Here is a 25,227-nt window from a genome sequence, read left to right as displayed (position 1 = left end):
GTGCATAAAGTTAATTTCTTGTCTCGTACTATGCTGTTTCTTTTTCATTTATTGCTTCTTCATCTGTTTCCTATGTAAGTATTTTACAAAGAGGCTGAAATATTAGTATTAATGGGGTTCCAGGCCCAACGAGGACCATAGGGGTATACTATTTATCAAATTAGTCTTACTAACCTCTAACTTTTTTTAATTTGAGGTTTTGGTAGATAGTTTTGTCGGTGGAATATCTTCTATTATGGGTCAATTTGTACTATAAGGTCTTGGCTGGGACATTTCTTGCAGCTTTTAATGGGCATAAACAGTACGACTTCTTTACTGTATCTTCTCAGTATCAGCTTAAAAAGAAAATACAGCTTTTAAAGAAGGCCTAGAAAAATCTCGCAAGTGTAAAAACTTACTTGCTCATCTCGTCCAATACTGTTTCTTTAAGCGTTTTACAAAGCGGCAATAAATATTTCGAGGGAAAATGTAGAATTTAATCCAGTATAATTGTATCAAAGGAGGGGGAGGATCAAGCTTTAAAAAACACTTTTTTTTAATGAAAGTGTTATATTCGTGTCAATAATTTGCGATGTTTGTGTATTTTTGGCCATCTAAAAAGAGGCAAAACCATGCTCTGCGACCTGTCCAGAGCATGCAATGTTTTAGTCAACAAGTGATTAACCGTAGCAGGGTAATAGAGGACCTCAATATGCACCTATTTCATCTTGACACATATCCTCTGATCTTGGCTAGTTTAAAATTTATTTAGCAACAATTGCCACTAGAGGCTATTCAATCCAAAATTTCCCCAATTTTGAGTAAATGACTAACACTATTGCATTTTATTTTATGATGCAAGTTTAAAAGGTTCCCATCAGTAAAATATGATGAAATTTCTTCTTTACTTTACTAAGAAATGAACTGTATAAGTCATTTCCTGTAGACAACAGAGTTTTTACGAAACACTAGAATCTCTTATAATTTTAGAAAAGGTAGAGATCTCACCAGGGCCGTATCCAAAGGGTGGAATGATCCACAGGGTTTGCATTAACTACTGGTAAGAATATCAAATAATGTTTTGCAGTGTTTTGAGATACATATGCGATCTGGAAAGAATTTTTTCTACCGGACCATTGACGTGGCTTATCCCAAATCAGAAATATATAGTCTTTGGTCCTTTTTTTCTGTATTTTTCTTACGAATTGACAATTTTTTGTCACTCAATTTTTGACTCAATTTTTTTGTCACTTTTACACATTTACCTATTTCCCAACAGCGGTATAAAATAGGCAGTACTTAGTAATTACAATAAAATTTAGTTGTTTTGCTATAATAGAATAGTTACTTAGGTCACCGTTACCATACGGTGCAAGATATGCAATACGGTGCAAGCTCCGCTTGTACTAACTGCTTGCTAAAATCCTAAATAATGTTTGCAGTCTTTGGAAATATATATATGTGAACTGGAAAGAATTAGTTCCATCAGACGATTAAGACGGTACCCCTCAAATTAGAAATACATATTTTTTGTCCGTTTTATCCGCATATTATGAGAACGACTTGGCAAATGAATGATTCAAATTTGTTTGTGACTATTACACATTTAACCAGCATAAAAACCTAGTATTTACTGTAAAGTTTAGTTGCTATTACTATTACTAACAACTCACCAAGCCGCCTAAGACCAACACAGCTGTTCACGCTCTTCCTCCATCTCCATCTATTCAGAGCCTCCCTTTTTACACCCTCCAAGGAAGTTCCCATTTCCCTTAAATCTTTCTTTGCGACATCCTCCCACCCCAACTGCGGACGACCTGCTTTCCATTTAGCTTTAGACAGTTGACCAAAAAGGACAATCTTTGGCAGTCTGTCATCCTTCATCCACAGAACGTTCCATAGCCAATCTCAACCTTTCTTTCGTTATAGCCCTAGAAATTGGGATTGAAACATACTTTTCGTACAGCCTACCGTTTGAAATACGGCCAGTCAGTCGGGTACCCAAAACAGTTCATAGACAATATCTAGTTGTCTTGCAATAATAAGCTAGTTGCACTAATTGCTGATGAAAATAGTAAATATTTTTTGTTTGCAATATTTTTATCTGCAAACATTTTATTTTCAAATACATAAATGAACAGGAAAGAATCATTTCCATCAGATGATTGTCACACTATATTCCAAATCAGAAATATATGTTCTTTGTTACCTTTCTACGCATTTTTCAATGACTTGGCAAGTGAATGGTTCAAATTTTTATGTTGCCTTAATACATTTCCCTATTTCTAGCAGCCATATGTCCTTTTTCTAAAATTAAATCAAACACGCAAAACAGTCATTGCTCATTTGGAAACAAATTCGATCTTCTAATTTGTTAGACAAATATAATAGATTGTTAAAATAATTTGAATGTATCTTTGTATATTCTACGAATAAAAGAATGATTAATTGGCAGCATTTTCTCCGGGAACGGAACTTGAAAAGCATTTGTTAAACAAACGACAGTTGAATAAAATACATTGGCCTTATTTGTAAAGTAAATGTTAGTTTTATATGGTAATTTCACCTCGAATATCTTATTAATTACGAAACTTTTTTGTGTGATTTAATTGTTTTGAATATTTGTTTCTTTTTATCATAATTAATTAATTTATTTCTTTATATCCCAGACATAAAAAAGTGCATAAAGGTGGAGTGCTAAGGAAACAAATATAAAAGACAAATACAAAATCAAAGAAAGAAATGTGTAATGGTGCTTTCACGCTACACCGCAGAACCATTTCCTCTAGCATACTATATAGGTTACTATAGATACACACTATAGAGTTCTATATAGGTCTTAGGTTACCTAAGCTTATGCTATGAAACGAAAAAATGAACAAAGTAGCAACAAATAGAATTTCTGAATGAGCTGTCAACAAATTTTGAAAATGAATAATTTAAAGTTTTCCGCTAATATTAGGGAGGCTCCCGAAAGAATAGAGCCTTCGAGTCAAGGTTTATTGAACACGCGATTTCAAAATAGCGGTTTGAATGGTAAGTCTCCGAACTCTGATTTGTAATTGCAAGAAAATAAACATGCAGAGAAGTATAATTTTCTGGGAAAAACTGAAGTTTTATCAATTTGAAAGATAGTTTCTTTTATTTGTATAGAGTATTATGTTTTTGTAATTAATGTAGATTATCATTATTGCATTAATTATATTAATTCAAAGTTTTTTTAATTTCTTACAATAACGCAATTTTATTGAAGTATGAAAAAGGATACATAAATGTTTGTTTGAAAATTATAGTAAAGTACCAAAAGTGTAAACTACCAAAATTTACGGTCTTTTTGTCTTAACACTACTACTAAGAGATAATTTATTTGACTTAAGAGCTAAGTTTTTGGGATTTTATGAACTTATTTCGGTTCAACATCTTAGGTGAAAATTTTAGCGAATATTCTGATAAATTTAGTGAAGTGTTAAGTTTAGATATAAGGATCATTTTAAGTTTTACTTATTGCTTTAGAGGTGCTTCAGGGAGGACTAGCTTAAAAGAAGTCGGTAAAAATGATAAAGATCCTTCAGAGCCATTGATGGTGCATAGGGCGTTGACTATTGTCAAAATTTAGTTGCCGGACCTTTTTTTAACAGAGAGAGGTAACAAGCCTGATGCCTAGCCCTTCGGCAGCTAGAACCGAACCGTTGGCCTCATATTCTCTTGTATATTTCAATTTACCACGCTACTACAGGCTTAAAGAGGTTGAGTCACAATTTTACGCATGTGTAAAAATATACGGTATGTTTTATAATTTTTTCAGGGCCACCTCCTCCTCCAGATTTAGTTGATGTAGAAGTGGTCAAGTCAGGGTCAGTTCGAATTCTTTTTAAAGAAATACCCGCCATTGAACCAAGCTTGGTATCTACAAAATTAAAAGGTAAGCCTTCTTTTTTAAAGCTTACATGCCCAAAGATATTTTATACCTCTTTAAAATACGAACGTCTTCTTTTTTTAGAGAGAGAAGAATTTTTTTTTTGAAAGCAGAAATTCTAGAATGTAAACTGCCATTCATCTTTCATCTTTTTGTCAAAAATACCAGCAAGGCATTGTATGTAGAAGTGGTTTATGTTAGCCCTTGACAATTATTTGTAAAACGTTTGCGAAGTCTTTGACGCCTCTTAAGCTATTAAGATGAAAAATGTGATTTGGTGAAATCCGTGAAGACGTATATTCTGATTCTCACGAAATAAAATAGAACCAATCAAGAATTGCTGTTAAGACCATTCAATTTTATAAACCCCATCACCCCAGGAACTCCCTAAGTAATTTTGGTAAAAATTGGTAGGAGATCTTAAATGTGTCAACAGTTCGAAAAGTTAACCACAAGATAGTTTAAAATAAAGAAAACATATAATCTCTTAACAATTGTTAATCAAAGCGCTGTCTATGCAATGTACATACAGGATTAATAGTACGTGTCGGACCTTTTTCGGCAAGGTTTTTGATCAAGAGGGTAGCACAACCTAGAACTCCCAAAGATTTCAAATTACTCAAATGATGCCTGGTTTGAGCTGATTTTAAAGTTTTCCGTGCAGGTATGATAGAATATTCTTAGGGATGACCCTTTCCTGATCTTTAAAGAAATTCTTCACCCCTTAATCAATAAAATAGTATTCTAATAATGTAAGTTTCATTAAATCTGGATATCTCTGACTCTGGCACAAAAAAAATAAAATAAAATGGTTTTTCTAAGGTTTCCGGGAAATTAGGTGTCGGTTTTTAGTTTTCCGTCCTTTATTTGGATCATTTAACCCAGCTCTGCAAAGTATGGCAACACCGTGCATTCGATTCTAAATAGCTTGACCTCTCTTACTAAAAAAAAAAATTATAATGGACGAAATAGGGCGATTCTTTAAGGTATCGTATCATTTTTAATCTCCAAAATATAGATCACAATTTCTCAGAACTTCTCAGACAGAAATTTCTTAGGAATTACTAAATGTACCATTTTCAAGAAGAGTGTATTTTCTGTACAAATATCTTCTTACGAAACTCTTATTAAATGTCTCCAAAATTTTATAATATCTTTTTAAAAGAAGTTATTAAACTTTTTATTGTAAAAAACTTCAAATTAATTTCCTAATTGTCAATCACTATCTTTTAAGCCCAGATTTAAGTATGTACAATACTAACGCATCAAAATGGGCACTAAAGGAAGCGACGAAGCTTTGGGAGAGGATGGGGGATTCTAAGTACGTTTTAACCGACGAGGAAGGCTTTGAAATTCTATACTCATTAGCGATTTTCAGCGAACTAAAAAAAAAAATAAAACAATGAAACCAATATAAAATTTAACTCGTGATCAAAAATAGAAAAGTTGTAATTATATAATTAAATAATTGGAAATATTTAGAAATAATTAGAAAAATAGGTAAATTGTTTTATAGATAATTTCATACAAATATATGTTAGAAATATAATTAGAAATAAATAAAAATTGAAAAACATAGAAAATAGAAAAAAATAGAAACATCTCTTCAATAGAAAAATAGAAACAAACTAAAAACCAAAAAAAGAAGTTTAGCTTCATCACTTCACGAAAGTTCAGCTTGTCCCCCTTGTTCCAATGTCCCCCTAAATTTGTTGGACTTCTTCACTTGTTTGTCATATCCTGGTTTATTTTCTCTCTGAGACCTTCTCTCGCATAAACATGATTAGATAATTTGGTTTTCCTGGATAAAACCCCCATGTCTGCTAATCAAATTGAACTTAAAACAGTGAAACTGAAAACAGGATAAGACCTTGATACTAGGTCGAACTAGGACACGTAAACAATTTAAATATATTCTGATCAGGGAATTCAAGGTTACTCTTAATCAGATAGTTGAGACAAGAAAATATTTTTGTTAAGAGTGGAGTTTCTAAGCAATTATAAAATTATTGGATTACTTTTACTGATCTGTCATAGAGTTGTCAGTAAGGACAAATTAAATGATGGTTGGAGTCACCCCCTTGGAGGAAGAGGAGATCAAAGTGCTTTCTTGTGACGGAAGGGTAACAAAGGGTCAAGCTTGTGTGGTTTTTTCAGGGGGCCTCGTGAAACTAATCGATACAGGGATTTCTCTCTATACCGCGGATGAGCAGATTTAACTACATAAATTTCAGTTGCAGCAGATATGGAGTATGTCTGAATATAAGGATGAAGAGGGTAATTCACTCTTAGATTGATAAGAAGGAAATCTTTGTGATATTTAAACTTTATTTGTACTTTCGAGGTGATCGCTGAGGCGGAACCAGGGTGGAAACGGGTTCTTGCACCTTGAAAAATCAAAATTTCACTAATCATAGGGGGCGGAGGGGTGAAAAAGTGAAGGGAAAGCCTAAACTTCGTCGGTGGCACGCCCCTTCCTGCCGAACACATTGTGTATCCACCCCTGGGCACAAGACCCCGAGCATATTCTATTCTCATCCTTCCCATCCCCTAAGGTTGGACTTGTATCCAACTATTGTTAAAAAGACATATTTAAAAAAAAACTGAGGAGTATAGATTTTTGTAACTGCATTTTTTTTTTTTTTGGCGAATTGAACCGTTCGAAAACGATCATAAACATTCGTAGGTATAAAAACGAACTTATTAAAGATATAAAAAAAAGAAGCAAAATATTATTGCAAATTTGAACATTGCAGATTGTAGGTGATTTAAATGCGAACTAAAGTAGAAATAAAAATTTGTGATAAACATCCCCCTCGTCATTTATAACGAATCACCATCCTCGTTCCGCTACGTAATTTGTAACGTTGGTAAATACAAGCCGGCCAATAGATTATCTGAGAACTATGATATGATGCTCTACGGAGTGGGTAACAGTCAATTTTTTTTTTGTTTCTTTTTTTTTTTTTTTAGATCAGATCAGATCAGACTGTAGTAAGGAGCGACCCGGCTCAATAGAAACCGAAACTCTAAAATATGGAATTTTGATACCAATATAAGCATCAAAAGAGTCGGATTTTAATGCTGACTTTAAATATATAAGTTTTATCAAGTTTACTATTACCAATCAAAAGTTACGAGCCTCAAAAATTTCCTTAAAAAGAAAAAAAAACAAAAAACTAATTAAAAAACTAAAAAAACTAAAAACTGAAAAAGAAAAAAAACTAAAAAAGGAAAAAAACCTGAAAAATAAAGGAGAAAAAGAAAACTAAAAATAAAAATAAAAAAATAGAAATAAAAAAATAGAAATAAAAAAGGTAAAAACTACAAAAAAAAACTAAAAAGAAAAAAGAAAAAAAACTAAAAAAGCTAAAAAAAAGGTAAGAACAAAAAAAAAACTAAAAAAGCTAAAAGAAAGGTAAAAACCAAAAAAAAAACTAAAAAGAAAAAAAGGAAAAAACAAAAAATTTATTTCATCATATACCAATTCAAAAACGAATGTATATACAGACCGGACACAGGAAATTAAAAAAACTAGAAAGAAAATACTAAAAAACTAAAAAAAAACTAAAAAAAAGGTAAAAAACTGTAAAAAAATAAAAAAAAATAAAAATAAAAAAAAAATAAAAAAGGTAAAAACTACAAAAAAACTAAAAAGAAAAGTGAAAAAAACTAAAAAAGCTAAAAAAAAGGTAAAAACCAAAAAAAAACTAAAAAGAAAAAAAGGAAAAAAACAAAAAATTGATTTCATCATATACCAATTCAAAAACGAATGTATATACAGACCGGGACACAGGGAATATAAATGACGACCGGGACACTCAAAGAGAAATTACAGACTGGGACACCGGGACACAAATGACGACTGGGACGTGTGTGTCGACTGACGTAATGTTTGTGCGTCGACTGACGTCGTGTTTGTCGACTATAAATGACGACTGGGACACAGGGACACAACTACAACGGGGACGCCGGGGGGCACAGGGGGGATATATAAATGACGATGGGGACACAGGGAATGTTTGATTAGCAATTACCATCAACAAAGCTCAAGGGCAATCATTAGAATGATGAGGTATAGATCTGAATACGGATTGTTTTCCCCATGGACAATTATATGTTGCATGTTCAAGAGTCGGTAAACCTGACAATCTATTTATATGTACAGAGCACAACTACAATGGCGCGTAACTAATATGGCGCGTAACGACTTAGCGCTCGGGGGGGGGGGGGGGCTTGGGGGGGTTGTTGAGGCGTCCCCACCAACTAGGTGGGGCTAGTATATATCGCTAGTATATATATATATATATATATATATATATATATATATATATATATATATATATATATATATATATATATATATATATATATATATATATATATAATTATGTCCTTGGGGACGACTTACTTCCTCACAGTTCCAGGGGGAGGGGCTGCAAGTTACAAACTTTGACCAGTGTTTACATATAGTAATGGTTATTGGGAAGTGTACAGACATTTTCAGGGGGTTTGATTGTTTTCTTGGGTGGAGGGGTTTAGGGGAGGGGTTTACGTGGGAGGATCTTTCCAGGGAGGAATTTGTCAAGGGGGAAGAGAATTTCCATCAAGGGGGCGCAGGATTCTCTAGAATTATTTAAAACAAAACAATGAAAAAATTAATATGAAAAAGTTTTTTTTCAGCTGAAAGTAAAAACCAGCATTAAATATTAAAACGAACAGAAGTTATTACGCATATGATGGGTTCATCTCCTCCTAAATATCTCGCTCTTTTCGCTAAAATATTTTTAGTAATTTCAACTGTTTATTCTACTGCCTTTGTGATTCAGGGGTCATTCTTAAAGAATTGGGACAAAATTTAAGCTTTAGTTTAAAGAGCGAGGCATTAACCAGGGGGCAAATCCTTTCACATGCGTAATAAAAATACACGAATATAAAAGTTCGTTACATAAGTTACTTTGTAAGTTACGTATACTTTTTACTAATAAAAACGTTCGGAAAAAATTGAAAATTCTAGTTAACTTCTTAAGTAACCAAAAGATTGAGGGCAACTAGGCCTCCTCCATTCAGCCCAAAAAAATTAATATGCAAATTTCGTTTTCATTATTCATGTGCGGAGAGCCAAATCAAAACATGCTTTAATTCAAAAACGTTCAGAAATTAAATATGTGCTTCCTGTACGTTCCATTCAACAATTAGGGGTAATAAGAGTGGTGGCGCTACTGTCAACAAAAAACAATCCTTAATGTCGCCTAGTGTTTGACGACATTTGGCATTTTTTTCAGTGTAATAATAAGAATAATTCATTTGATCTGTTTACTTGTTAAAATTAGTGCAGTAATAAGTGTCTGATCTCAGTTCCTGACAGAAAAACGATTACACATCTTTAAAGTGTCGCCAAACACTAGATGGCGTTGATGTTTTTTTGCTGACTCTAGCACCAGTTTCCACTATTATAAGCTATCCATACTCTTTGGTTTCGTTCACAAGACGTTTCCCCTACTTATTTTTTATTAAAATGATTCTCTACTCCATCTTATTTTTGTTGTAAAATAAATAAACCTCTATAAATGAACTCAACTTAAAAAGAAAAATATTTTTCACTCATATAAATCAAATAAAATTCTCCGGGGAGTAATTCAAGCCATTGTGTTCCATTCACATAAGCTACGAAGGGTCGTTAAATTTTGAATCCTAATAGGATAGGAATCCATTTTGTTAGATCCAATTTTGATGCTTACAGTGTTAGAATTTAGACTCCGATGGAACTTCAATTTGGAATTGAAGAACGGAACGGAGACCATTAGCTAGTAATGTTCCTTAGGTCTAACTTGTTAATTTAAAGTAGAAAAAGTTGTATGTAAAAAAATAAGGTAGGAAGGAGTCTGGTCTTGTCTTTTACAACCAGGCTCGTAGACAAGTAAAATTTTGTTTGTTTTTTTTTTGGGGGGGGGGAGTAATAAAAAAATAGTTAATAATCTGAGTTAGAGATAGACAGGAATTCAGAAACTTTGGATTTTAGGGGGACGGGGCCCGAGGCCTTCCCCTACATTCGTCCATGTTAGTAACGTCTTGGACTTGTTAATGTAAAAAAAAGCTGTTAAAATTAAAAAAAAATCGCTTTTTCATTTATGTCTTAATGTGTGAAGTAAAATAAGATAATATTTGCCTTTTTAAAATAATCCAAGGATAAATGAATAACAGATGAATGAATAAAAAATTCCATGAGTGAAAACAAGAAAATAATGTAAATATTTAGCTGGAAACCTTAGGTTTGTCTGATTATTCCGTTTTCAAGATTTTATTTTACGTTACATGTTTCTTCTTTTTGGGCCTTTGGGAGGTATCACTCGAAACATTTGATTTTTTTTTTGGCTTTCACTGGCTGAAAAATTTCCCTCGTTTATTTATCATACAGTCTTTGCTTACGTCATTTCTAGCCAATATGGTCTAAGAGTTTATCTCTTAAAGTAATGAATAAACATTTTTTAAAAGCTTTATTCATTGCCAGAGCTATCAAATTCCATCAAGTGAACATACTAGCATCAATTTTGCATTCTAAGGATTAATTAGAAGAACATTTTTTTTTAGCAAGTGTTGTTTATAAGGTCAATTTATTAATTTAAAGTATTATATATTATATGAAAAAAGAACACGGTAGAAAAATGAATCTGGATGCGTCGTCAACGACGTCTTAGATTTTTGAATAACAAAAAGCTGCAATAATAAAAGATTTTTTTGGCCTTTTTTGCGTTATTGACTGAAGTAAAATATATATATATATATTTTTTTTTAGAGAAAATGTTGGTATAGAAAAACATTCTTCTTTTGAAATAATTTAAGGAAAAAGATGCAACAAATAAATCAGAAACAAATTTCTGTCGATAAAAACGAGAAAGTGCTGTAAATATTAGGCCAGTAACCTCAGTTTTGTCTTATTCTTTGGTTTTGCGAATATTACTCTACACCATATTTTTCCTCTTTTTGCCACGAGAATGTATGAAAAAGCCGAAATACTTGTTTTTTTTTGCTTTGACATTTTTTTATCTGTTCTTTTTCTCCATTTGTCGTTACGTCTTGTCTAGCAAATAGGGGGTTAAAACTTATATTTTAGAATAGTGAATAAACATATTAAAAACCAGCATTCATTGCCAGAGTTCTCAACTGCTATTAATAGAACGCACTAGTGTCAATTTAACCTTCCTGGGATTACCTCTGGTAATATAGATAAAGCTTTGAATTAAGATGCCTGTTGGAAAATCGTAAAAAAAAAATTAATATTTTTTTACACGGAGGAGAGTACATACCCGAAGTTCCTCCTCCAATAAAGAACTGGGTTATATTTTACATATTTAATTATTTAACCTTGAATATTCGTTTTATTTATATTTACACCTAATCCTGAATTTTAGTTGTTATATTGTTTGTGTTATAATTCCTATTTTGAGTTTTATATTTAATAATGCCTTTTATTTACTTCAGCCTTGATTTATTTTGAAAATATGGTATTTTTTTCAGTACAATGGAGCACATCTCCAGGTTTTCTGAACATAGACGGGGAGTTGGAGATTCGCAATCCAAAAGAAACTCAAGTCAATATTGAAAATTTGGATCCTGGCCAAAGATATTTTATTCGGGCTTGTTCTGGTAATCTTGTAGGTTATGGAGACTGGATGACTGCACATCCTCCCTTTGTTGTGCCAAGTAGTAAGTATTTTATATTTATACAAAAATATTTGCTTATCCTTTAGTATTTTTAGTTAGTCTTTGCTAACTATCAATGTAAAAATTATTATTGTTTTCCCACCATCCTAATAAAAATTATTTTGTGGCATTATCGAATCTTATTGAAAATTACGTTTCTGCAAGCTTGCGAAAAAAATTAGCAAACATGTTTGCGATTTTTTTTACTAATCAAATCGTTGGTTGAGATTCTTTTGAAGAATTTGAAGTGTGCCATTGATAGATATGACGAAGTGTGTTTTTCAGTCTTCTTCTTTGGAAACCAAATTTTCTTATGTAGTACCTCGTTGGACGTGTTGCTAAACAGGGAGACTTCTTGTATTGGTCTCTTCAACACTTCGCCTGTGTCGTATCTGGTATAGTTTTACCGCACAAACAGAGCTACTAAATTAGCGGATTTCGAAAATTCGGAATTTTGTTATATTTTGTTTAGGTATCACTAAATTGCCCTTTTCGTTTTTTCTAATGTATTTTCTTTGTCCGGAAGTATCGCTTATTTTATCTTTTCTTTTCATATTTTTGAATCCCCTTGAAAAGGACTGCCTATTGTGCAAGTGAAGTATCGGAATATTTTTCCGATAGCGAAGTGAAGTATCGGAATATTGTGCAATTGAAGTATCGGAATGTTGTGCAATTGAAGTATCGGAATATTTATAATCGGAATATATTTTACACCTTATATGTTTCAAAAAGTTCCCTTTGTTTTATATTAAATGCTGACCTTAAATTATCATATATATGAGTTCAGACTCATATGCGAACTTTGAGACTGGTATATGTGCCTTGACGTAATATATAGTTTTATTATATTGTGTATTAATATATTGTTTCAAAGTGACATACATAAAATATTATCAACTAATCACTTGTTGAATCTGAAGACAAATTTCAACCTGACGGTCATATGCGACTGGCAAAGCTTTTCCTAGGGTTGGGGGTGCCCGGGGCAAAATTGAGATTAATAACTGTTCAAATAGGGATAAATCCTTTTATTAGACAGTGAAAAAAAAAAACAATCCAAAAATATACTGGATTTTTTGGTAACATATACAATGACCGTCATAAGCAGTGTTATTTATCATCGCGTAAAGGCAGTGAGGTCTTCAAAATTACATACGGGTCAAAATTAATTACACCCCCCCCCCTTTCAATTCAAATATAAGAAGAAAAGCCGAATCAAATTGAAAAAATTGATCATAGTGGACAACACTTCAGCGAAGGCCCCTCCAGCCACGGTGCCTGGGGCATCTACCCCAATATATTGACATTAGACAGTAGTTTGTACTAGACAATGGACTAGTACGAACAAATTTGCGAAGACCAGCCATCGCTTTATTAGCCTTTAATAGAAGCTCTTATAGTTACTGTTCCAAGCACAAAAGCTGTGTCGTCAGCAAATGAAGTAATTGTAGTTCCGAAAGGTCTTGTTGCGTCCACGAGCATCAGGTGCAACAGAGAATCTAGAAGTAACTGCCGACTGTTGCTTAAAACTCCCCTGTATGTCTCACAATTGGTATCGGCCTATTTTTGGTTTCAGTGTGTACCTTACTACTGAAGTTCTCAACCCCTTTAAACTTTCAAACTGGCTTATCTCATGAAGGAATTTTTAATTGTTCTACCAAAACATGGATGACATATACTTTGATCAGCTCATCAAGAGCTATCGACTGCCATCGAAAAAAAAAACTATCTGTCTTAGTTCAAAATTGACTTTTTTGACGTAGGCCAAGTTTCTAACGTCATCACCTAGAAAGGAGCGAAGGATAAACTCTAATTTCTTTAGCAATGAGAGAACTTTTAAAGTTTAAGAGGCACATCTGATACCATTTCTCTACCGTAATCCAAAGTGCGAAAAACCGAATGATAAACTCAGCTGAAATAACGAACAGAAATAGGTAGAAACCACAGCTTAGATACCGATACAGTTCCCTGTTACCAATTAGATACCAATACCAGTTTCCTTTCTCCAGCCGCTAGCATCGCTACCGCGTACTGTGTCCCATAACTGTATATTGGTATTTGGTATCTAAGCTGTGGTAGAAACAATAGATGGCAGTACTTTCGGTCAAAACTTTTTTGGTTCTGTAAATTTTTCTATTTATCACTCAAAAAAGATATATTGGCTGTGGGGCCGGGTAATTGTCGCATATATATAACACTTATAGATTTTAGTCCATCTTCAATTTGAAACTGGTGCCTGCCTGCTTGCCTGCTAGAAAGGAGCTTTCCACTCGAAAGCAGAAACATGGTTTGATGAAACGAAAGCTTGACTGCATAACTTCAGATAATTCTCTCTGACATGGGCTATAAAACTCCACTTCATTTCACACCTTATAGGCTCTGGCTCAAGGACAAGCAAAAACGATCCTTTTGTCCCCAGGCAAGAGTTTTACGAAGCTTTCCAAAATGCAAAGTCATATTCATCAATCCGGCCTAAGGTCCACACTTTCCGTAAAAACCGCAGAGGTTAGACCCTTTCCACTTTCTAGGAATAAACTGAAATTGGGGTGATAGGAACAAAAAAAAAACCACGACAAAACCAAAGTGCTGCTCTCACAACACAATGCCCTAACTCTGTTCCCCGTTCTCAAATGATGCATATATATATATATATATATATATATATATATATATATATATATATATATATATATATATATATATATATATATATATATATATATATATATATGTATATATATATATATATATATATATATATATATATATATATATATATATATATATATATATATATATATATATATATATGTATATATATATATATATATATATATATATATATATATAAATAAACTCTTATTTATCTTCTTAATCACTTATGTATGGGACTGGATTAATTATTTCGTCTTTTTTATCCTCCTCCTCCTCATATTGAAAAGTCAACAATTCAGCATCGGATAAAGCACCATGGACAGCAATTTCATTGTCCGTGAGCACAAAATCCTAACAGGTAAACTGATCAGTAACCAATCTATGTATAAAGGAATGAGTCTTGTTATACGTCGTGGTTTTGATAACCTTGTAGATCTATTTCCTTAGAAAACCCATTTTTTTTATCATTTATGTAGGGTGGTAAAACTAAAAATTTTCAGAACTTATCAATCATAATTATAGAATTCAAAACCGTTATTTTCAAATTCTCACTTTTATCAATGCTATCCAACCGAACTTATATATTTTTATAGAGTACTACCAACCAAGATGTCCTCGCTAAAAATTTAAATTATAGAGAGATTCGAATTACTGACTGTCAAATTATAGAGAACCGACTGCATGTCTTATTAGATAATAACCGTCCTTTTCAAATATGCCAATATGTAATACGTAATTAATAGTTAAATTTGAATAAAAGTGTTTTTTTCTAATTAAACGAAAAAAACTAATTTTTTTCTACTGAAAGCAAGGAGCAACATTAAAACAAAGCTAACAGAAATTGATACGCATATGAGGGGGTTGCCTCCTCCTCAGTACCTTGCTCCTTACGCAAAATTTTTTTCTAGAACTTTTAAAAATCTTATTAAATTAATTAAAGGTCTCTTGTGTTTCAAGAGTCATTGTTAAATAATTCGAACAAAAAGTCACACTTAACGTAAAGAGCGAGGTATTGAGGAGGGGACAACCCCCTCATATATGTAATAGTTTCTGTTCGTTTGAAGTTTTAATGTTGCTCCTTACTTTCGGTTGAGAAAACTTGTTTTTCGTTTAATTTCTGATCTTTTTTTAAGCAATCCCGAGAAATCCAGCCCCGTCTTCATGAAAAATCTCTTCCCCCATGAAAAACTTTTCTGTGGAAAGATTCTCCCAGGTAGTCCATCCCCCGCCCAAATATCCCCGTTGTCCGAAAAGAATCTGTATATCTCCCTAATAGTCAATATTATATGTAAACAATGGACAAATTTCATAGTTTCTAACACTTCCCCTGGGGCTGTGGGGGTCAAGTCATCCTCAAAGACATAGATATTAGATCTTTCGACAATGCTGAACAAAATGGCTATTTCAAAATTTTTTATCGGAAGACTGAAAAAAAGGCTTGGGGGGGGGCTAGCTGTCCTCCAACATTTTGGTTACTTAAAAAGGGCACTAGAACTTCATATTTGCAATCAAATGAGCCCCACTTCCGATATTCTAGGGTAACTGGTTCGATGCTATCATCTCCGGGAAAAAAACAAACAAATAAACGCGCATCCTTGATTTTGCTTCTGGCAAAAAAAATGCAAGATTTACCATTTCTCTATGTAGAAGCATGAAACCTCTACAGTAAGGTTCGCTAATACGCTGAATCTAATGATATGATTTTCATTCGGATCACTTGATGTTTTGGGAGCGTTTCCCCCTTTTTAAGAAATTGGGCAAATTTTCTCAAGCTCGTAACTTTTGACGAGTAGCATTAAACTTGATGAATTTTATATATTCTGATTATCCATCAAAATTTGATTCTTTTGATATATCCATTTTTACCTGTTTCTTAGAGTTTCCTTTACCATTGAGCCGCATCGCTCTTTACGTGCAGTTCGTTACCACGAACTGTTTTATCTACTAATATTTAATTACTGTAGATACATAGGCTGTATTCCAAAATAAATGTAAACATCAAAGCTGTGTTTAAAAGCTGCGTTTTTTCCCAAATGTACTATTGCTCTAATAAACCCTCGATTCGACCCAATTTGGAGCAAATTGAAAATCCACTAAATCTCTCCACAAAAAAGAGATCTTGACTTCAAAGACTCAATCAATATTTGACCTGTAATAATCTGATATTTTCTTGGAGAATTAATGCTTTTGATCTCGTTCTTCTTTCAGCCTGGAGAGATGTCGACTCAAAGAAAGAGCGTTTTGAAGGTCGATCAACTGTCTTTGACGAGATATTTTCTGAAATTAAATCAATTCGAAGTGACTCTGAGTTGATATATGACTCTTATGATGGAGCTGCCAAGTCGAAAAAAAATACAACTAAAAGCTTATTTCAGTTCTTTGCTGGCACGCCAAAGTTCCAAAAAAGTTTGAAAAGGTAGGTTGTAAATTGACAACTGATAACTAGAGTTAATTTTGGCGAAATTATAAAACACTGAGATGAATAAATAAAAAACAAAACTACTGAAAGTAAGGAGCAACATTAAAACTCAAAACGAACAGAAATTATTCTGGAAATGAGGGGACTGTCCCTTCCTGTACCTGCGATCTTTACACTAAAATCTTAAATCTCTTTAAAAATATACTGATTAAAATCCAACGGCCCTTGTGGCTGAACTTCTCTTAAAGAATTGTGATAAAAAGTCAAACCAAGAACTTAAATCAATTTTCTGCAGGCACGCCAAAATTATAGTATAAAAAAAAGTAGGCTGTAAATTCATACATGGATTTTCTTATCTGCTTCCTAAGAATGCAAAGATAGAGGGAAAGTGGTAACTCTTTTTGGTATTTGAGAATCAAGTTTAGCCATCTAGTGATTCCTAGCGCGAAAAATGCTAAAGACAGTCGAGGATATCAATAGAAGGGGTAGGGGCTCCTTAGTGTTATCCTACTATTCCCGAATGTTCTAGTATATACCTGAATCTTCCCCCGAACCAGGGCCGGGTTCTTCAAAATCTCCCTGAAATTAACATTTGTGTTAGCGTTCGTGAATTCACGGATGTTAATTTTTTATGAAAATCTAATAGAACCCAATATTCTTTTGGAGAAATTCAGGGATGATGGAATCATTGACTGGTCCCAACGATAAATATCCAGCTATTTCAGATTTCTCGAGATTTTATAATTTCCTATGATTTATCTGTTTGAAACTCCCCCCCCCCCTTCCTCCTAAATATTTTCGAACGAATGAGACGGGAGGCTGCTAATTTAATATTTCTCATTATTTTATTTTTCCTAGTTTTTTTAAGAAAGCTCAACATAAATGCAAAACTTACATTAAAATATATTATAGATGCAACAGTTTCTATTTATGTTATTTTATTTTGTCATGACAGTTATTTTTCTTTCAAGGCTACAAAAACTTCATTCAGCAAATATTTAATAAAATATGTAAATTCAGAGATGCGACTTTGGGTAAAATTTATTCGTAAAGCTAACATTGACAATGCTAAGCCATTGCAACACTGATGTAAATTACTATGCCAAGAAACAAATAAGGAAACCTTGTAATAAAAAATTTTTTCCTGGGAATTGTGTGTTATTGTTGCCATAGACTATAGATAGATAGATAAATTTAGCTTTCATATTAATTCAATAACTTGAATGATATTTCCCTAAGAATCGCCATAAAATTTAATTACAAGGAAAGTTGAAATTTTTTCTCAAATATTTGCTGAAACATTTTAGTGGTACTCAATTAAAAAGCGGTACTCCATTAATTAAAACTATTTACAAAATCTAAGTTCGCTTAAAAACACAATGAATAAATGCTCAATTTAAAATTCTGTGAATGTCAGCCAAGTGTCGGCTGGGTGGGGTGTTGAGGAATTAACTATGAGGACCTAGTTTGAATGATGAGACCTAGGTGTAGGATCTAAGTGTTCTGGTGCCCCGTGCTTTCTTTCCTTGGCTCCTTTTTTGTCAAACAAGTAAACAAATCAAAAATATGGTAAAGAGCAAGAAATGGGGAAGTATATCATTCTCTGGTCGTCTTTTATTTTTAATATAACTCATAGTTTTGAATTTCATTTTATTGCAAAACAAACGAACGAGGAGTGACAGATAAATAGCGAGGTCAAACCCTTTTTAAGAAATTGGGCATGTTCCAGAACTCAATTATCAAAAATGATTATTATTTGTGTGTTATTATTTTGAGCCAAGACGACACACAATACACAAAAAAAACAATTTCTATCACTACTTGAATTAGAATCAAATAGTCGTGGATATCAAGCCATGGCTAATTGTGGGAAAAGCCAAGCCAGATAGTCAAATTGAGTGGGAGGCGAATCTGGCATAGCCCCCTTATTAGGATTGTATAAGAAGGGTGTCAGTTCATTTGTTAATAGATAAGTCTATCTATCATCCGTCTATGCATCATTCCTAGGGCAGAATGTAGGCCGTCTTGGGTGTTAGACCGATCTTATTTCCTCTCATTCGTTTTGAATTTGCTTTTCGCAAATGAGAAAAAAGAAGTTCTAAAAGTAAAGAACTATGAAAACGTATCACTTTTTTGGTATTCTTTGGTGCTAGAAAGAATTCAACTTTTTCATACTTTCGTTTTTATTCCTTAAAACAAGGCTGTAGATACTGAAAATTTAAGGTAATGGTAGGTAATATAAAAATAAGGCAGCATGAATCAAGTTTAACTAAAAAATGTTCTTTAGAATAGATTTTAAAACTTTCATCAAATCTTACTGGTAGAAGGAGCGGAGTGATCTCTTTTTGCGCTGCATTATCCTCAAATAAAAGTGTGAGAAGAGGGGCCTCAGTCAACTAGGCCTCCCTGTCGTCACCCATATTTGTATGAGAACCATTTTACACCCCCTTTTGTGGCCACATTTAACTTTTTTCAAGATTATTCAAATTTCTCCATTGGAACTCTTAATTTTTTTCAAATTTATCTGAAACGTGAATTATAATCTATACACAGTTCTTGATCATAACTTGATCAATAACGACCATGTACAACTAGGTATTTTGACTCTACTCTAGAGGTAATTTGCTTCTCCATCTTTCTTCTTGCCTTTGTCAAAATATGTTAGAAGTTGACTTCATAAATAAGGCTTGTGTCTTATGGCACTTTGACTCTATTTTAGGCTTTGTAACAATTTTGGTTTATGGTCTGAGCATAAGATATATATTTGTAAATAATTATTTCTGCAATATTCTTTTGTTTTAATATTTACTTATTCCGCTGTTTCATCTGAAAAAGGTTTAGTTTTTTCTTCCTCTGTCTGCAGTGGCATCTATGGAATTTGTGGTTTGTTTTTTAATTGTTTATTCGGTGTTATTTTTCTCAAAAATGGGGGATTAACTTGTCAGGCTTTTTGATGGATTCATTTTGTATTATATATTTTATTCTTACTTATGCGTGCAGTCTTCGAACATGAGCGATTAAGCTGCTATTTACAAATTGGTTTGTAATTATGGCCTTAAATCGCATTAATTATAATTGCAGAGGTGTCTACCTTTCCTGTATATTGTACCAAGATGAAAAGGTTTTAGTGACTGCAGAAGATGCCTTACCAGTTGTTGAAGTTGATGATGGGTATCCTGCTTCATTTAACACTGATTTTCATTGGCTAATGAAGGTAAGTACAGATTTTCATTGGCTTATGAAAATAGGAACATTATAATCTACTCATTCAACATAAAACTTTTAAATATTTTGTTGCTCGCCTACTAAGATATGACTCGAAGAGAAGGGGTGTCGTTCTGATAGTGGGGGAGTTTTCCTTCAAAAAATGTAGAAAAAACTATAATATAGCCCATGCCCCTTGACTATCCAGATATGAACCCTCTTGCCCTCCCGCCCAATAACAATGCTTGAGCTACTCCCCTGTCAATGAGTATGGGTAACTTATTAGAGTGGAAACTGGTGCTAGTATCGGGAAAAAACCATCAATTTCATCTAGCGGCTGGCTACACGTTGCGTTTTTGAAGCTTTTTAATCGTTTTTATGGCATTTGGTATTAACCAAGTGACATATAGCAGTCGCCAATTCTGTCGGTCTGTCTGTCTGTCTGTCGGTCCCGGTTTTGCTACTTTAGGCACTTCCAGGTAAGCTAGGACGATGAAATTTGGCAAGCGTATCAGGGACCAGACCAGATTAAATTAGAAATAGTCGTTTTCCCGATTTGACCATCTGGGGGGGAGTGGGGGCCCGGTTAATTCGCAAAAAATAGAAAAAATGAAGTATTTTTAACTTATGAGCGGGTGATTGGATCTTAATGAAATTTGATGTTTGGAATGATATTGTGTCTCAGAGCTCTTATTTTAAATCCCGACTGGGTCTGATGACATTGGGGGGAGTTGGAGGGGGGAAACCTAAAATCTTGGAAAACACTTAGAGTGGAGGGATCGGGATGAAACTTGATGGGAAAAATAAGCGCAAGTCCCAGATACATGATTGACATAATCGGAACTGATTTGCTCTCTTTGCGGTAGTTGGGGGGGGGGGAGTAATTCTTAAAAATTAGAAAAATGAGGTATTTTCAACTTACGAACGGGTGATCGGATCTCAATGAAATTTGATGTTTAGAAGGATATCGTGTCTTAGAGCTCTTATTTTAAATCCCGACCGGATCTGGTGATGGGGGCGGGGAGTTGGGAGGGGGAAACCTAAAACTTGGAAAACACTTAGAGTGGAGGGATCGGGATGAAACATGGTGGGAAAAATAAACACAAGTCCTAGATAGATGATTGACATAAACGGAACGGATCCGCTCTCTTTTGGGTAGTTTGGGGGGGGGGGGTATTTCTGAAAAATAAAAAAAAATGAGGTATTTTTAACTTACGAACGGGTGATCGGATCTCAATGAAATTTGATATTTAGAAGGATATCGTGGCTCAGAGCTCTTATTTTAAACCCGACCGGATCTGGTGACCTTGGGGGGGAGTTGGGAGGGAGAAACCTAAAAATTGGAAAACACTTAGAGTGGAAGGATTGGGGTGAAACTTGGTGGAAAAAAAACACGAGTCCTAGATACATGATTGACATAACCAGAACGGATCCGCTCTCTTTGGGGTAGTTGGGGGGGGAGGGTTAATTCTGAAAAATTAGAAAAATGAGGTATTTTCAACTTACGAACGGGTGATCGGATCTCAATGAAATTTGATGTTTAGAAGGATATCGTGTCTTAGAGCTCTTATTTTAAATCCCGACCACATCTAGTGATGGGGGCGGGGAGTTGGGAGGGGGAAACCTAAAACTTGGAAAACACTTAGAGTGGAGGGATCGGGATGAAACATGGTGGGAAAAATAAACACAAGTCATAGATAGATGATTGACATAAACGGAACGGATCCGCTCTCTTTTGGGTAGTTTGGGGGGGGGGTATTTCTGAAAAATAAAAAAATGAGGTATTTTTAACTTACGAACGGGTGATCAGATCTCAATGAAATTTGATATTTAGAAGGATATCGTGGCTCAGAGCTCTTATTTTAAACCCGACCGGATCTGGTGACATTGGGGGGGGAGTTGGGAGGGAGAAACCTAAAAATTGGAAAACACTTTGAGTGGAGGGATTGGGATGAAACTTGGTGGAAAAAAAACGCGAGTCCTAGATACATGATTGACATAACCAGAACGGATCCGCTCTCTTTGGGGTAGTTGGGGGGGGGGTTAATTCTGAAAAATTAGAAAAAATGAGGTATTTTTAACTTACGAACGGGTGATTGGATCTCCATGAAATTTGATTTTTAGAAGGATATCGTGTCTCCAAGCTCTTATTTTAAATCCTGACCGGATCTGGTGACATTGGGGGAAGTTTGGGGTGGGGAAACCTAAAATGATGGGAAACGCTTAGATTGGAGGGATTGGGATGAAACTTGGTTGGAAAAATAAGCAGAAGTCTTGCATACGTGATTTACATAATTGGAACGGATCCGCTCAATTGCGGGGGGGGGGGGGTAATTCTGAAAAATAAGAAAAATGACGTATTTTTAACTTACGAAGGAGTGATCGGATCTTCATGAAACTTCATATTTAGAAGGACCTCGTAACTCCGATATCTTATTTTAAATCTCAACCGGATCAAGCGTAATTGGGGTGGGGGGCAGTTGGGGGGACCGGAAATCTTAGAAAATACTTAAAGCGGTGAGATCAGGATGAAACTGGATGGGAAGAATAGAAACCTGTCTAAAATACGTGACTGACATAACTGGACCGGATCTTCTCTCTTTGGTGGAATTGGGGGGGGGGGGTAATATTGAAAATTGAGGTATTTGTAACTTACGAAAGGGTGACCAGATCTTAATGAAATTTGATATTTAGAAGGATCTTGTGCTTTAAAGTTCTAATTTCAAATTCCGACCATATCCTGTGACATTCAGGGGAGTTGGAGGGGGGAACCGGAAATCTTGGAAAACATGAAAATTGGAGTATTTATATCTTACGAATAGATGATCGGATCGTAATGAAATTTGATTTTTAGAAGGAATTCATGTCTCAGAGCTCTTATTTCAAATCCCGACCAGATCTTTTGACATTGTGGGGATTTGGAGGGGGAAATCTTGGAAAAACACTTGGAGTGTAGGAATTGGGATGAAGCTTGGTGGATAGAATAAACAAATGTCCTTGATACGTGATTGACAGAATCGTACTGGATTCGCTCTCTTTGGGGGAGTTGGGGGGAGGGGTTCAGTGATTTGGTGAGTTCGGTGCTTCTGGACGTGCTAGGGCGATGAAAATTGGTAGGCGTGTCAGGGAGCTGCACAATTTGACTTGATAAAGTCGTTTTCCCAGATTCGACCATCTGGGGGGCAAAAGGGAGAGGAAAAATTAGAAAAAATTAGGTATTTATAATTTACGAGTGGGTGATCGGATCTTAATGAATTTTGATATTTAGAAGGACTTTGTGACTCAGAGCTCTTATTTTAAATCTTGACCGGCATTAAGCCTCTTATTTTCCTTTTTAAATCAATCTATTGATTCATAGAATTTTGTTAGAGCTCATACCATATGATCTCTTGGCTCTTAGCTCTTCTCGCCTCGTCACAAGTGCCATATGAGCTCTTAGCTCTTGTTCTGTCAGGAACTAAGAGTAGACACTTATTACTACGCTAGTTTCACCAACTACACAAATTCAGTTCATCATTCTTATTATTACACTGAAAAAATCTCAACTGTCGCCAAACGCCAGATTACATTGAGTTTATTTTTGTCGACACTAGCGCCAGTTCCTACTCTTGTAAGTTACCCATACTCTTTGGATATGATTATGAAAAACAGATAATCTCTGGTACACGAAAAAATCGTTGTTTAGGAAGTCTGTCATATACTGGAAAATATGTTATTTTGTTGACGCCCTTATCCTCAGTTATTCATAAATTATTGTCAGGAACAGGCGGTCACCCAGGTTTCTTTTAGGGGAAGAAGGCAATAATCCAAAAACTGAATTTTATTTGACAAATGAATAAGAATTAACCAGAAATTCAGAAACAATTATGATTTCAATGGGGTCTGAGCCCCTCCCCCCTTGTGCGTAAGTCTCTAGTCAGTCATCGGTAATTTTTACAGTTATAGTGGTTGATAGCACATGGGTCACTTACAAAATAAACTTTTGGGTAATCAAAAGTTAGATATATTACAAATTGTAAAAAATTTGTACGAATTTGTATAGTAATTGTACATTTTCACTATATCCCGTATGTCCACTTTGTAATGCTATATACTTCTTGAAATTTAGTAGACTCTAAGTCGACCTATCTTGATTGGTGCATTACCTTATATCAAGATAAATTTTCAAAACAAAAAACTATAAATATTCATTAAAATGTCTGACATTCTATCAAAATTTCCCTTTGTCTTCAATGGTCATTAAAAGTGTCTAGAATTCTAGTATTTTCAATATAAACAAAATCAGACTACTTTGTGTCATATTTCTTCACCAATTAAACACAGGATATTTTCCTTTATACTGTAAAAAATAAATATATGTAAATTTAAAAACTGGAGATCAGCAGCGATTTTTTCAAGTAATCTTTCAAATTTAATAATGCAAATTCACGGGTTTTTGTTTGTAGTTTTATATATACTCTGGGCTCAGTATATTATATAGTCGGGGTTATACATGCTATATATAACCTATGCATAAATAACCCAATAAATCTAATATATTATATATAATCTGGACTCAGTTATTCTTGGCGAATGTGTATTTCTTTGTTGTGCAAAAAAAAAATCGTGTGTTTGGTTGTCTGAATAAAGAAAACAAAATTATTTTATTTATATGGAATGATAGAGTTTACAATGAAAAGCAATGTACCCTTGACATGTGTTTATCTCTTGGTCCAGAGTTAAGAGTTGTGGGTAGTCAGTGGGGATAAGATAGGAGTTGTGGATAGTCAGGGGAGATCTTGGGTTCAGTGCCCTTACCAGTAGTGATTTTTACTAATACGTTTCTTTATTTAGTATTTTGAATCTTAAATTTGATTGCGAGACTTGGTGCTTCAAATTATTTTTTTTTTATTTAAGATGTAATAGAATTTCCAGAACTTAATTATTTTGATAGTGCAAACTATATTTTATTGTATGAAAGAGGTTTAATTGAGCGGAGGCATTCGACCTCCAAGGAAATGTGGGATCCCAGGCTGCTAAGTGAACATGCCAGATCAATTGTAGCACGACTCAGGGACGCTAAAAAATGAAATACAAAATCAGTATTTTTCAAAATCAAGGGGGGGGGGCTATTGTACTGTTTTCGATTTTTCAGTGAAAATACAAAAAAAGTTATTTAAAAAAACCTACTAGGGGTAGATCCAATTAGGTCTAATGAGTTGAGATTGATGAGATCTAAGGGAGTTCCCCCTCCCCATTGAATTTCCTGCTATCGCTTCCTGTAACATTTTCTCTGCAGCCCACTTCACGAACTTTTCAATGGACCATGTAGATCCCAATTGCTTTTTATTAATGCGTTATTGCGCTTTCT

At 34.1% G+C, this 25,227-nt stretch overlaps 1 protein-coding gene across 2 annotated transcripts in view; it reads left to right on the top strand.

The window, feature by feature from the left end:
* LOC136026159 (ankyrin-repeat and fibronectin type III domain-containing 1-like) overlaps positions 1–25,227 on the top strand; it is a 254,211-nt gene that overhangs the window by 188,878 nt on the left and 40,106 nt on the right. For both annotated transcript variants that reach the window (XM_065702463.1, XM_065702464.1), the window contains 4 exons: positions 3,785–3,901; positions 11,414–11,602; positions 16,463–16,670; positions 19,755–19,887. In XM_065702463.1, coding sequence (XP_065558535.1) covers positions 3,785–3,901; positions 11,414–11,602; positions 16,463–16,670; positions 19,755–19,887 — 647 coding nt within the window. The remainder of the gene's footprint in view (positions 1–3,784; positions 3,902–11,413; positions 11,603–16,462; positions 16,671–19,754; positions 19,888–25,227) is intronic.

Source organism: Artemia franciscana, chromosome 4 (genome assembly GCF_032884065.1).
Source record: "Artemia franciscana chromosome 4, ASM3288406v1, whole genome shotgun sequence".
In the NCBI taxonomy this organism is placed as follows: domain Eukaryota; kingdom Metazoa; phylum Arthropoda; class Branchiopoda; order Anostraca; family Artemiidae; genus Artemia; species Artemia franciscana.
The sequence above is the reverse complement of the archived record's forward strand: the minus strand, read 5'-3'. Positions and strand labels throughout refer to the sequence as shown.